This window comes from Chrysoperla carnea, chromosome 2 (assembly GCF_905475395.1).
Source record: "Chrysoperla carnea chromosome 2, inChrCarn1.1, whole genome shotgun sequence".
NCBI classification, from domain to species: Eukaryota; Metazoa; Arthropoda; class Insecta; order Neuroptera; family Chrysopidae; genus Chrysoperla; species Chrysoperla carnea.
Genome location: NC_058338.1, coordinates 74,934,577 through 74,950,714, shown reverse-complemented (window position 1 = coordinate 74,950,714; position 16,138 = coordinate 74,934,577). Strand labels below are relative to the sequence as shown.

The 16,138-nt window shown below is 27.2% G+C and overlaps 1 protein-coding gene across 1 annotated transcript in view; it reads right to left on the bottom strand.

Moving 5' to 3' along the window:
• LOC123292186 (ecdysone-induced protein 74EF) overlaps window positions 1–15,914 on the bottom strand; it is a 241,967-nt gene extending 226,053 nt beyond the window's left edge. Inside the window, exons 1-4 of the mRNA XM_044872748.1 lie at window positions 15,876–15,914; window positions 14,507–14,872; window positions 14,043–14,255; window positions 12,631–12,904 (exon numbers count right to left, since the gene is read on the bottom strand). Coding sequence (XP_044728683.1) covers window positions 12,631–12,904; window positions 14,043–14,255; window positions 14,507–14,596 — 577 coding nt within the window. The 5' untranslated portion in view covers window positions 14,597–14,872; window positions 15,876–15,914. The remainder of the gene's footprint in view (window positions 1–12,630; window positions 12,905–14,042; window positions 14,256–14,506; window positions 14,873–15,875) is intronic.
• Window positions 15,915–16,138: the final 224 nt, after the last annotated feature.

Sequence of the window (16,138 nt, the reverse complement as noted above, 5' to 3'; positions counted from 1 at the left end):
AATTTAATGATTTGAAAAATGAATAATATAATTGACACACTGACAGTCAAGCATATGTAAGGTATTTAAACAATTAACACTGCGACTTGTTTTTTTTATAATAAAAATTATTCTTCATAATATTCAAAAAAGAAATAAGTTGTGTTAAAAAAATTTTTAATGAAATTTCGTCTGCATATTATCAACTGTTTTTTTATTTGCGACGAAACAAGCTGAAATTTGGTTTCCTGAAGAAATAATCGGCAAGGACTTTAACCACTATACTTTTCGAATTGGGGACTAGTTTAAATAGATTTTTCTATGCACTGGAAAATTATCTATTTGCCGAACAGATAACAGTGTTGAAAGAGAACACTTATCTTGCTTGAGTAAAAAAAATAATTAAATGTAAATAGACGCGGTTTTTTTTTTGTTTATATTAAACAGAATTTTTGAATGAATGAATAAATCATTTTATTAAAACATTACCATTTAAAATTTTTAATGAATTCATCATCATCAAAGCTGTGTAATATAATAAAATTATAATAATGTTATGTGAATATGCAATTATAATATTGGATCGTAAGCCTATAATGAAGCCAAAATTTCTATCATACTTTAAGTCTACCGTTTTGAGGAATGATAAAGGTAAATTTGTGAATAAAGAAAATTAAGGATTTAACCGTGACACGAGTTTCAGATTTATGAAACGTGAGTTATTTTATTTATTATAATTTTCGTGTTTTTCTCAATCATTTTTGTCTGCCAAGTAAAGTTAAAAGGTTATCAACAACACAGTACGTGAAAAAAGGCAAACGGTTTGTATCTATAGAATGGGTTGAAAAATGGTTTTGTTTTTTATAATTGCAATTATTTCCTCCCATTTTTTCACGTATTGTACTGTCAATATATTTCTTGGAACATTTCGATAATTTTGGCACCTTGCAACCACTGCTTTTGCGCTTAGACAGTGAAGTAGATTGACTAACAAGTGGAATTTACAAAGTTTAAAGAACCTCTGACCCATTTTTCGGATACGGTACCCTAAACTCGCACTTCAAACATACCTAGGAAAACTCTCCATTACATTACCTTTTTCCTTAAAACCTTCTTCAAATTGAACCGATTTTTAGCATCAGAGCTTATTTTTTAGATGTTTCGAATACTGTACCCTAAACTCGCAGTTAAAACATATCTAAGGACACTCTCCATTAAATTACCTTTCAAATGTAACAACAACAAAAGTCTTGTTTTTCGTTTAGTCTCTACGACTCCACAGACAGGCAGGCGGACAGACACATACACAAACACATAGCGGTCTATAAGTTTTAACACCCCTTTTTTTGATTCGGGGGCTAAAAAAAGGCAAACATCATGTAGATGGAGAGACAAGATCAATGCTTTCATGGGTAGGGAGTGGAGGAGATTGGCTAAAAACAAAAAGGAATGGAGTACACTGAGCGAGGCTTTTGCCCAGGAAATGGGCTGGTGCAGATTTATGTTATTACTATATAAACTTGTTACTCGAGTAATGGTTAAAATCAAATTTTTTGTTTCTAAATGACATACAAGATGAATCACAAAAATTTCGCTTGATTATAGGCTGATGGTCTTCATTACTTATATACTTTTTTATTTGACTAAGAAGATGCGATTACTTGTTGCTATTGGTGGTGTAGCATAAACATGCGGCTGAATCTGTTTATAGGCTCTCTTAGATTGTTATTTCAAATAATATATATGTTTAGCTCTTGTGGTTTGTATGACCCACATTTATGACCTCAATAAATGGCTTCAAATGATGAATAAATATTAAATTTTTCTGCTTTGTCAAATTATGTTAAAGATTTTCAATTTATCAAAAATTTAATTGTAGTAAATTTTGCTTGGAGTCTCTTTATAGGGTGTTCTATAATTGCTACGTTTACTTTCCGAGAATAGAGAAGTAGTATTTTTAAGGAAATTACAAGCCAGGATAGACAGTAATTATTGTGATTATTAAAATTTCTCTCTTTGGCCAAAACCTGATCTGAGGGTACGCAAAGGTTAGCCACAGATCTTAAGGATGCACGTGCGCTAGGGCAATTTTGGATAAAAGGTTTGATTTTTTTAATACGGAGTTGGACGTAGTCTAAATTAATTCTGAAAATTTAAGGGGGCGGGGGTGGTTTGTCTGATTATTTAAATAAATATGACTTCACAAGTAGGCATATTTAATATTGGTTTTATGGGAAAACGGTAGATGGATGAAATTTTTTTATAGATTTCTCCAAAACTATCCGTTGTGCCCAAATAATTAAGGATGTATGAACACGTTAGTGTGGACTCAAATATATATATTTTCAATATTTGTTATAACTTGGCAATATAAGACGAAAAGTAAAAATAAAATTTTTCGATATCTGGAGTAATTTTCAAAATATTTAAAAATGAAAATTTTGTTTAATTATTTTCGATATTTCAAAAACCAAGGCATATATCGAAAAATTGTATTCTTATTTTGCGTCCTTATTCATGAAATTATAACAAAATTCTTCATCAAGGTTGAAAATAACGTACAAATAATTTCAACCACAAGTCTAAACTTGCCTTGGTGATCGTACTACCATAAATTTGAATTCCGTGCAAAATTTTAAAGTAAAAACTTTAGAAATAATCTTTTTGAATGTCTTGAACTGTACATCACTTTGTGCTGTGGTTTTATGAATAATAATTATTCTTACATTATAATATTTTGTGGAACTGACTACATGGAAGTGGGGAACACTTTTTTTTTAAATAATCTGCAAGTGCTGATTAGCATCATTGATTCAGACTGCATCCATAATATTTTTATTATTAGCATTCATAATGTACATACATACAACATCATTCACATGTGCGCCCGATTTGAATGGAGTGGTAACTTTTACTTTCAATAACATTGTAAAAACAAAAATATTTATTACTTGTGGTTTCATACTTTATTGTCAACGATGATAATGTTTTGTGGTTCGTTTTTTGAATTGGTTGGTATAAACCAGCTTTAGGTTTATATCAAATTTATATACCATATATATTTGTAATATATATGGTATACTAATTTTAGTCCCAAGTTTGTAACGCTTAAAAATATTGATGCTATGAAAAAAATTTTGGTATTGGTGTTTATAAAATCATCTAATTAGTTATTACCGACTGTTCGTCTGTCCGTCTGTCACCACTATAACTCAAAAACGAAAAGAGATATCAACTTGAAATTTTTATAGCGTGCTTCGGACGTAAAAATTTACGTTAGCAACATAAGTCCATTAGGTTTGGATCGGTAGAGATAGAACTAGCAAACCGTTAGAGAAGAACAAAGGTTTAAATATAAAAAATGTTCGTTATAAAAACAATAACAACTTCTGAAACTATGCCCATAGCGAGACAATATTCATAAATATTGTGATCATATTATTTTTAATTATAGAAATAAGTTTCTTTTGTTAGATTAACAAAATGTAATAAAAATTTAATAATAAAATATGCATAATCTGTATTCATTCATATGAGTGTGATAAATATTATCCAGGGTGGGGCAATCATACTGGTCCGTCATACAACCTTTCAGAATTGAATAAAAACATGAAAGACCTATTAACCTGTGCTTTTCCTGTTATTAAATGCATTCTTACATATTAACTTAATATATACTACCATATACAATGTTTAAAAATAATATTAGGGTTTTCCATAAAGAGTGTCTCCAAACTTAGGATTCCGTATCCGAAAAAGTTATCGGGGGTTTTTAAAAATTTAGTAAATTTAATTTATTTTTAAAAGTTAATTTGATCACGTGTGTTAGATATGTTTCAAGAAAATCTGTCGAGCTGATTGGAGATCATCATATCTTTTCTCTGTCGTGGTAGTTTAAATCTGATCATCAACAACTAATAATTGCTAAAAATCTCTCTAAAACATTTTATGTAATGTTGCATAATGATTTTTACGATATTATACATCACGTTGACCAGCAATGTTGCCCTTACCATTTATCTGGTATTTTAAATAACACATAATGCTATGAAATATTCTTCATTCAAATAAAAAAGAAATTAAAAATATATGGTAGGCATACAACTTATTTAACTGAAATGTTGGACTCTCTTAATGGAAACCTGATTATAATAATTTATTTTAATTTTAAAATTATTGATTTTTTTTTTAATTACAATAAATTGATATTTATTTCTATATAAAATATTTTTTATTAGTGATAATTTAGTTACTAAGTTAAAAAAATTATTGATTGTATATCGAAAAAACATTTTTTTATGAATTAAAATATTTTGAAAATACTTCAAATGACGTACAAATTTTATAAATATTTACAATTTTTTTCCAAAATTTTCCAAAATCATCATTCCTTATATTATTTGAAGGAACTACTCACTATTTGAATAGTGGATAAGTCTAAGTTATACAAGTAAAAGCTCACTTTTTCAATGAAATACAAACGATCGAAAAACTTCTGCGCACTTTTTTGCTAATATAGTTAATCATCTCATTATTTTGGCCGAATACGTTCGTAATGGCTCATCCTACATAAACAATAAACTTGGACAAGTCAATTTTTGACTGATTATTTGCCAGATTATAAGCTTATAATATTCTTTCCATTTTACTTCAACTCTATTTTAACATAAAAGAACTTACTAAGAAAAAGGTATTTTTTTTTAAATTAAAATTCTTAGAAAAAGATGAAATTAAGTATTAATAAATTAATTAAACAGATTTTTTTGTATTTCAGATTATTTTAAAATTTCCCACAATTTTATATTTCGTAACCAAATCTCCATTTATGAATGCACTAGTTAAAAGAAGCAAATGGCATTGAAATTTCCTACAGATTTATTTTTAAAAAAGTAAAGAAATTTAAATTTAAATTTATTATATAAAAAGTTGTTATTAATTCAAAAACCGCATACGCAATAATAAATTTAATAATTATTTAAAATTAAATAAAAAAATTAATTTCTTTATATCTACAAATTTGTATCAGATTGAATGAGTATCTCAAATAATTTTGTTAGTAATATTAAGTTCCGTAAAAAACCTAATGCTGATTTTTTTGTAATTTTTTTTCTATATTGCAGAACCCTTAAATTTTAATGCAGAAATACACTTTTAAAAGCGTTAATTTTATAATTAATGCATATTTGATCATTTGATCATTATCAATTAAAAATCTTTTTTAATTGAAGCTCAGGCAAGTCTTAATTTTTATAATAATTATAAATAAATATAAATAATTAAAAGTTTATATAATAATAACTTTTATATAACATATTTTTTAAATTTTAAATACTTTTCCTTGTTAATAATACCCATTAATAATATTTAAAAAAAATTAAAAATGTATAATAAAATGTATTATATGTATATGTATATGGTTGGCATATTTGATAACACAAGGAAGGTTAAGTGATCTTTACAAAGTAATTGACCTGTTTTTTTTTTATATTAAAGATAATTATTATTAAAATGCATTTTATTTACTTTAATATAATAATTTATTTTATGAAGAATATAATATATAAAGGATGCACAGTAACAAAGTATACAGTACCAGTTGTAAGAAAATATGTTCGTTGCATGATAGTACGTAAACGTTTTTAAGTAAAAAAATATTTACTTCCTAATTGCTATACTTAATTGTTAATCAGTCATTTTCTTGAAGTAAGTGTTGAGATCCAAAAGAAGTTCAGATCCAGAAATTTACATGTTATTGAGAAAATCATTGACAGTACAAAAAAAAGAATTAACAGTTGTCTATGTCATGATTAGATCGAGAGAGTAGGCTATTTTTAATGTTTATTCATATATTTAAACAGCATTGTTGTGAATTACTCTGGTTTCTCAACATACATTTATGTATTAACCGCCTGCTGAAACTCAGTTTAGCTCGACTACCCGACTACTAAATTGTATGCTATTTATACATTCAGAAACAATTAAGGCTTCTAAAGGCAGAATTACAGTGACTAAGAGAAATAGAGGCTCTAATTAAACGTACGAAAAGTTTGATTGCCACTATTTCATATCCAGCCGAGGCAATTATTTAAATGAAATACTATTCCATTCTTAACCGAGTGGTTTATTCCAGAAAATATAAAACTAATCACTTGAAGTCGTATTACGTTTTTGTTTAACATCCATATATATGATTTTTGACATGTTTTAAATACGAAAAGTGGTATAGAGTAAGTTTTCGAATGATATAAGACAAATTTGAACTGCACTTATTATATCAGAAAATACAGGATTTTTAATGAAAATATAGAAATTTTTAGTAGCTTTTAGTCAAGAAAAATAAACAAACGTTCTAATATTTCAACAGATTGGTTGTAAAATAATTTTTTTAATTTTAGCATGTTCAGAAACTTAGAAATAACATATTATAAAATAAATATAAAATTTAGAAATAAAATTTTTCGCACTTTTAACCTTCCGTACAAAGCGGGAAGTAGTGATAACAATTTTCGAGAAATAGATTCCAAAATTAGTAAGTACACGTTTTCTAATTCGGTGATTAGCAGAGATATAGCTGTTTTAAATTTTGTTAAAATTATGTTTTAATTAATAATTAATTTTTCTTTAATAATTTTGACGATTATCTTAAAAACTAAAATATGGAAAGCCCTGTATATTCATAATTTATAAGATGTATGTATGTATGCAAGTATATGTAATACACATCTTTATTGCAAATATTATTTTTTTAAATTTAAATTATTGTTTTTAATCGATAATGTGTCACAATCAATATCTTTATTCATACATTGTGTAATAAGAATTATAATCCTATTAGAGTAAAATATTGTACCATGGACAAACATTATTTATACGACTACAGTCAAACCTGGGTAAGTGAGAACTGGATAAATGAGAAAATTCTATACGTGAGAGTAATAGTCAAGATCCGTCATTTTAAGCTCCCAAAACCTCTATTTGCGAGAAACATAAACCTCTGTAAGAGAGAGTCGTTTTTCCCCCATGGCCCTACGTAAGTGAGACTGCTACTTATTTATACTCTATAAACGACAGTCGAGCTTTATTTATTTATTTTATTTAGGAGGAACTATAGCTATACTTTTCTACATTCGTACTTTCTGTGACTTGTTATTGCTGCATAGCTCTATAAGAGAGAAACGCTACCCATGTACCTGCATTAGCGAGAAACTCGGGTTAGTGAGAAACCTCTATAAGCGAAAGTGAGATTGTGCTCCATTGAACTCTCGCTTATCTAGGTTTGATGTATATGATGAAAACAAAGTTAACTGATGGAAGGGTGAGCAAACGAGAGAATGGTTGTTTGCTATTCATTATTTCAAGAGTAAAATAAAATTAGAATTTGAAAAAAGTTGTATTCACCCTCGAGTCAATAAAAAAATTAGTCTTACTGAAAAAGTGTTACTGGACGCTCAAGGAAACTTATAGGGCTTTCAATCACATATTTTCTAAGGCGCTCTCCTTACAGTGAAGTGAACACAGTAAAAATTACTTATCAAAGAAAGTACCTGCAGTTATAATCGGTGAGGGTAAAGGCTTAAGGGTACATTAGGGAGTGATCCGTGGTACAATATGCTAAAACAAAGCTCTTACTATTTAGTTAATGCATTTTTTTAAGTAAATCATTAATATTTTAAATGCAACAAAGGGGGAACTTTTAAAATCATTAATTTAAAAAAATTCATTAAAAATATTTATTATTATTTTGTAAATCATAAATATTATTAATTTATTGATTTTTTTTTTGCCACAAAAACATTGCTATAGTATTATTACATTATACACAATAAATTGTTAAAAATATGTTCTTTTTGTACCCTTTTGTATAGATAAACTATTTACACTGAGTTTAAGTGAAAAAGGATAGTATAGCTCTGAAATATCACTGTTCTTTTCCACTTACACTATGTATACTGCATCGAAACAAAAAGAACAAATTGCGTCCATACAGATGTAAAAATTTTGCAAATATAAATAAATATAAACATGAACATAAATTTTTTATTTAAATGATTTTAATATATATAAATTGTAATATTTCTTCAATTAATTCGAACCAAAAAAAAAAAAATAAATAAAACATTTTTAATTTTTATTTTGTTAATTACTTCACACCTGTTTTTTAAAACGAAAAACATGGCCCTATTTTACAGATGCGCGAATTCAAACTGAAGCCCTTGCTTCCTCCAAGAAGTAAAAAAATTTGCTGTTTTAAGTAATTAACAAATAACTTACTGTTTCCTAGCCATTATTCGGAGCATCAATGGAATATCTCAGATATTTGTTTGTGATTTTCTTCTATTTTTTCTAAGAAATACTAAAAAATCAGAGATTTGAATATAAATATTATTCCAGAGAAATAATATTTATCCAAAAATAAAACAAAGTAGGGTTGTTTTAATGATTGGGCGAGAAAGTTCAGCGATATATAAATTGGTTGCAGAAACGTGATATCTCGGAGCGATTTATTTCTTCACTTGATTCCTCAGAAACTTTTCATTCCATTACAAAATTACGATATCATTTACGATAATTAAGGCCTAAAAAATATATAAAAATCTAAAAATATCTAGATTGATTTTGGCTTCAAAAATATGAAAATCGAAACATAAAGGCAATTGGACGTATAGTATCCGATATTTAAATAGTATATAAAGGATAATATCTTGAAGAAATTTGAGCCTCCAAAAATTTGTCGGGATCCACACTTGATGTCTATGCAAATTTATACTTGAGGAATCCAGCAATTGGCACACCATACGGAATACTTTTATCAAAATTATAATTAACCTTTTCTAATTTTATTATAATTTTTTATAATACATATATTATTGATACAATTTATTTCCATATTTGATTGAATAAATTCAAATATAATTATCAAATAAATACAATAATTAATATTAAAAATAAAATGATTTTGTATAATAAGTATTTTAGTATTAATCCAGGTCAAGTTTACATATTATTATTATTATAAAATATTTTTCGGTAGTGTTATTATTAATATTATATTTAGTTTAAATAATAAAAATAATAATTTTTTAACAACAATTGTGATGACTTCAATTAATATATTATTATTATTATTATTGTTGTTGTTACGTAGATAATAAATTTAAGAACACTGACTTCACATATGAATTAAAATTAATAATATTTTAATAATGTTATTATATTTTAATGAGGTTATAAAAGTTATGAAATTTTATTTTATTTTTTTTTAATTTATGAATTCATCAATTGTTACTAAGAATTGAAAACAATATGGAATATTTTTTTTAAATAAAAAAGTATGTGCAATTTTATGTTTTGAATTGGAATATTTTATTTGGAAAATGTAGGAAATCCGCAGTTTTATTTAGGAATTATCATGATATACTCATCAAAAAAGAATTCAATGACAGGTTAACCATTAGCCCCGGAGAAAGATCAAATTTGTAGAAGAAGGGTGCCATAAGGATCGCCGAGTTGATTTATGAAGAGTCAAAAAAATGGGGAGAGACAAATTTTTATGCACAATAAAAAGAAAGTAAATTACTATTGATATTTTGTATTACTTATATATTATTTTCCTAGCCTGTTTTTAGCCACCGGTACCACACTTCGGACTTCCGCACGGACCGACTAGTAGATGTTATCAAAGAACGAACTAAATAATGAACTTATGTCGACAGTAAACTATTTTGATATGATGTAGGATGTGGGTTGGACGAAAAGTGCAAGCAACCGTTAAGATCCTTTCCAATTATACAACGAATATTGCAATAGCATCACGAGTGATTTCTACTAGCCTTCGTTTTCATCGAATTAAATCGTAGCTGAATATTCTCCTTGGAAATATTGGAATTAAGCCATATCGTGAAAATTTATAAAGATAGTACCACTCAAAGATAACCTTCTTTTTCTTTGCTTGGTTATTCATTTTGGTGGGAGCGCAAGTCAATGCATTTAATAACATGTCCAATTGTAAGAATATAACATCTAACGAACGCTTTCACCAAAATGATTATAATCTGTATTTTTTTTTATTTTGAAAAATTATACTTGTTACAAAAAATACAAAGTATAATTACCGGTTACCAGTTAGCTAGAAAAAGTGTAAAAAGTTGCTAGTTAGAGAAAAATACTGTTCATTAACTTCAATATAGGAAGTACAATATGGAAAGGTATTGTAATGGGTCCGATTTTCGAAAGCAAAATTTTCATCATATCTTTACGTTTCATAATTAGGACAAGAGAACCAATTTGGAGAAGATGTGTATGTGTGTGTGTGTGTGTGTGTGCGTGTACGTACGTACGCCCGTAGATATTTTTATCGTCGTCGATATCGCCCGAACAACAAAGATATCGGCTTCGTTAAGATATCGATCTAAGCGTATTAACGGCAATATGATCCGAAAAGAATTTCATAACATTTTTATAACTTTTAATTATGATGGGAAGTTATTCTTGTGGACTTCAAGAGTAGCACCAGACTTTACTCACGGCATGTTTTTATAGAAATCAGCAGTTTTTTGTTATCATATAAAAATTTCCATTAAATAACACCAAAACGCACTTATTTATTCGAATAGACACGGATTTATTCTGGAATTTTCGTTTAAACTTAAAAAATAATTTTTGTAAAGATTATGTCTACAAAAACAGTTAAAACGATTAAAGAATAAATCAAAATTTTAAGTTTAATTAATGTCAAGTTTTGTAACAGGGAAACACTCGGGGGTTCGTCATGTTTATAATTATTTCATGATCTGAGATAACCTATGATAAACAAATATATGAATGTAAATAATGACCTTGAATTAAGTCAGTTTTATTTATATCATCATCCAATAAACTGAGAGCTTTCTTAACTTTTGGTGATGCGATTGGTAAATGACTTTATCGTTATTAAAAATTTGAAATCGCAGTTTATTATTTTTATAAATGCAATTTATATTAAATAAATAAAAATAAATATTTGACTGAGCTAATGGTCGAAATACCCTATATAGGCAGTATTGAATATCAGTTCTTATATTATTTCTATAAAATATATAAGTTTAAAAACAACAAAAAGATTAATGTAGAATAAAATCGTGACCAATTTTTCCCTAAAATTTATCTAGGAATTTTTTCGATTTTTGGTGTATATATGTATCATATAATAAAAATTGAAATCAATAACTCATTTTAAGAGTTTTTGAGTAAATAGATAAGTAAATTTTTCCATATTTTGGACCCTCACGGGAAAACAAAGATATTTACGAAACAATTTTTTCCCATGGAAGTTTATTTTTAAATAAGGAAAATTTTTTTTGAATCACTGTTCTATCTGTTACGGTTTAAAAGTTTGATATAAGGACCCATGACCCAGGTGACTTATATTGCCTTTAATAAAACTGTCAACTTGATAACTCTTCTCGTTTTTGAGATATCGCGCTCACTGGCGGAGGGACTGTCGGCCATCACGAAAATGGACTAATTACATGATCTTATTAACACGTACTAATCGAAAAAATCTATAAGCTCTTAAAACTGTATACTTGCTTATACACCCCCTTGTATTTTTTACAATAATTGGACGAATGTATACAAAAAATTCTCATTTCAAAGTCAATCAAAAGCAAAAACAATTCCTAACTGTACATTGCAATCAATAAATTCCAAAAAAACAATTTTATAAATATATATTTTATATTTACTAATAGGCCGTAAGCCCATTATGAATTAAAATTTCCATAATTCATCTTTTTCTGCCGTTTTTGAGGGTTAGCAAAGTTTGATAAGGGATTTTGAGCTATGACTCAAGTGAACTGTGTTTTTCGACTGTTGTACTTTTCTGCACTATACGATAAAGGAAAGAACCGAAAAAGAAAAGAAAAAGTTAAAGTTTGAAAAAACAAAACGATTTCCCAACCCTTCTTATCACTTGTAAGATTTCTGTAATTTTTTCACGTATTCTATTAACAATAATTTTCTTTTAACATATACGGAAGACAAAAAACAACAATTGAAAAACTCTTCTTAAATTAAGTCTCAGAAGGACAGACAAAAAGATAATGAATATTTTGATTCGTTATATGGGCTCACGGTCTACTAGTACAAATAAAGGAGTTGTATTTACTAACAAACATACAGCAGCTTATAAGAAGAATATTAAAACCAAAATTCATAAAAAAGAACCATTATTACAGTCATGATATAACAAATAATAATGTGTCTGGTTTATTGACCGATATTAAATGTTAGTATAGTGGTTCAGAATGTTGGTGAATTCTATGAAAACGAAAGTAATAGCAACAAACGCGATGTCTGGTTTGTTTGGTTTGGTTGTGTAGTAAAGAAACCAATAAACAAACAACACTGAGACTTGACTCGTATTATAGAAACCCAGACATATCAAACTCATAAAAAAATATATATAAATAACGGGATATCATCTTTAATCACCAAGATTTTAATATCAATTTCTTGAAAATCGATGAAAAATAACCACAAAAATTATTAAAAACAATATTAGATTGCAAAAAATAATTTATAAATAAGCTCAGATTTTCGTATTTCGAAAAAACAATATCATGGAAAAAGCTTTTCTATAAAATTATATATATATGTAGTAGTGCCACCTACCTGCTTCAATTTTAACTCCCAACAATGCTAAATCTGGTTGTTGTCTACAACTGTTATTGTAGGTTTGTGTCATGGGTGAATGTTGCTGTTGTATTTGTACACTAGGTGACGCTAATTTTTCAGCTAATAATGGATTCGCGGCAGCTATTGTAAACTTTTTTGAGACAGTCCGCATTTCTAATAATAAACTTTTTGTATTATCACTAATATTGTTTAATGTAGGCACATTTTGATCATATTGTTGATTTGGCAGGTTATTGTTATTTTCTTCTTGCTGAAATCAGAATAAAACGTAATTTATTAAAATTTTGATAAATTGGTTTGATTATTGAATCAATTATTGAATAAATATATTAATAAAGGGCAGAAAATTAATTATTTCGTTCCAGATCTCAAAGTGTTTATGTTTTACCACAAAGTGGTTGCGAAATTTTAAAATTTCTGGAATTGCATTTCCGTTGATAACGTGTATTGAATTAATGTAATAATATCGTGATAGGGAATGCGAAAAATATGAAAATAATATTTCTTAATATTAATATATTTTTTATTTTTGTAATTTAAAATTTTCTTTCAGGCATGCAGTACTTACTATCAACGAAAATGTATATTGACCAAGATATGCACGAAAAGCAATTATGACGCTAAGGTTTTGGAGATCAAGAATTATTTCGTTTTTAATAAATGCTGTCGAAGATTTAAATTAACTAAACTTTTACAATATCAACTAAATAATTTTTCTAAATATGTACTAGTATATTTTAAAGTTCCAGTTCATAATGAAGGAGATAAGAATTCCACCCCAAACTGAATCAAAAACATTTTCAATTGAAATAAAAGTGTTCGAATTTTACCCTATCGGGAACTCTAATCTGACACAATAGGAGTGTAAATAGAAAATTGCTTCTTATTTTTATTAGCAAAAGAATTTCATCCTATTCATAAAACTGACAAAAGGAAATTGTTGTTTTCTTTTATCCTATTAAGTGGAATTTTATTGAATAAGTATAGTAATAAAATAAATATAAATAGTAAAAAAACCTTTCAGTGATTCTTGTCTTTAGGCACATATTTTGTCAAAAATAAACCCCTTTGTATGTTCAGAATTTTTTGACTGTCACTGTTTTAAAATTACTCAGGATATTCGGTCTTCAGAAGCATTTCCCAGTAAGTTTTATAGGATTTTTTTAATGCAGATATTAAAATTCAAATATTTTAAATATAGCTTTACTGATGACATCTATCGGTTTTTTGAGTAACATTGCTTGTAAGTATACTATGGCTGATTAAGCGGTTCATTTGATTTTATAACGAAATTTAAAATAGGCACATATTATGAATAATTTTTGATTGTATTAGCGGCAAATAATTCCTTTTAAAATAAAAAAAATAAAGGAATATATGGGAATTACCTTTATCTCCACACCATTTGAATGGTTACCATTGGTGAGATCATTAAATATAAATTCGAAATTAGTATCATTCAATTGTTTAAATATATCTTCTGTGTCATTTATTTGTTCATTTTCTTCAGATAAGCCTGTTGATAGGCTTGTTAAGTCTGATTGGGTAAGTTCACCCAAATTCGCCATCGCCACGGTCTGTTGACCCACTGCAACAGAATCCTAGAACACAACCAAAATTCATATTACTATCAAAATTAACTATCGTTTACTGCCATCTATGATAAACAAGTAGAAACATGGTAAGTTAAGAATCAAACCATAACTAAGTTCATATATAGATGGCAGTATTTACATGAATTTGTATATAAGCAATTTATTGTGTATAGGCAACTTCCTTTGCATATTAGTTAGAAACTTGCATACGTTGAACACTGAAAGTGAAATAATTGTTAAAAGTAGGTGATACTTACCTGAAGACAGGACGACAAATCGACCATTTTGCCATCGTTGTCCGGACACCACAGTAAGTCATCATCGATAAATGGCATTGCCAAAGACATAGAGGTTGTTGATATGTTGTCACGCTGTGATTTTCAATAGCGGCGATCGTGTTCGTATCACCACTGATTTGTGTGAGTGGAAAGAACACAATTTTTATTTTTCTATGGTTTTTCTCTTAATGAAATTTTCGTTTTATTAAAATTCTTATAATATATAACATAATTATTGTCTTATCGAAATATATACGTAAGGAACTTCTGGATTTTTTCTTCGTTAAATTTGATTGTGTTTTGTACTATCTTAAAATTAGAAGGCCAATTTTTTTGAGCAAATATCTGGAAAAAAATTAATCAAAATTGAATAATTGAATATATTCGAATAAACAAAATATTAGTCGTAAAATTAACTTTACGATTTCTAATTTATGGCAAGTAACTGTTAGTTTATACGAGAAACGCAAATTAAATATCAGTGGATCAGGTTTCTTAGCCATTTGTCAAGCTAAAGAATAAAGCAAGAGGTGGTGATTTTCCATAACCCAAACAAAATTTTATGGAGCATTTATCATACAATTTTATGCCTCAAAACCAATATTTTTCTAGAACAGGGTAGTCCAAATTATCATTGGAATGGTTTGAGCAATTTCTTAATGTTATTTTTATCCGAAACTTTATTTAAAAGCTTCTGACCAAGTTTTTTCGATATCAGAAAGAATTTTTTTTAAACCATTTTATAGCAGATATTAAATTATAGTACTTTATTGTACAAAACATGAATGGTTTTTGTATTACAAAGTAATTTTAAGTTTAACTAATAACTCTAATCTATATGAATTCGAACAACTATATTTTATAAAATTTTTAGACATTCAAAAATTTGTGGTTACCAATTTGAAAAGCGGTAAAATTAAAACGAATTACGTCATTTTTTACATTATTTTTAACTAGAGTGATGAATATTTCACACGTATCAGATCTGATCTGATGATGGTTTTTTATGTTTAGCTTAGGATAAGTTTTTAAATAGCCACAATGATTATTTTTTGACTCATACTCTTTGAATTATGAGCGTATGTTTCGAACAAAACCGTATTAAATTAGATCCGTACAGATGAGAGACAAGAACTTTAAAATAAATGCTCAAATAATCTTATTCAAAATTATCGAAAATTTAATTTAAAAAGTGAATTTAAATTATTTTCAAATAATTCAAGAAGTAAAAAAGATTTATTGTTGTTAAAAAGATTTATATTCTTTACATAAATCACACTTGTTAGGTGATTCTAGTGCTCTTATGCATAAAAGATTCTGTTTTTCTTTATAAAAAGTGACTACTAACCTTTTAATATCACGGTAGATGTGTAACTTTCTCCAAAACATGAACGCAAACTTTTATATCTGAAAAAGAAATTATAATATTAATTTAATTGTTTCAAAAAATAAATATAAACTAAAAAAATAAGAATCTGATACGTGTGAAATATTCATGCGACTCCCATAAACATAATTAACTGTTTTTAAATTCACATTACAGGATTAAATGTTTTTATAAATCGAGATGTACACACTTATCTTATATCAAAATGTGATATTCAGTCACTA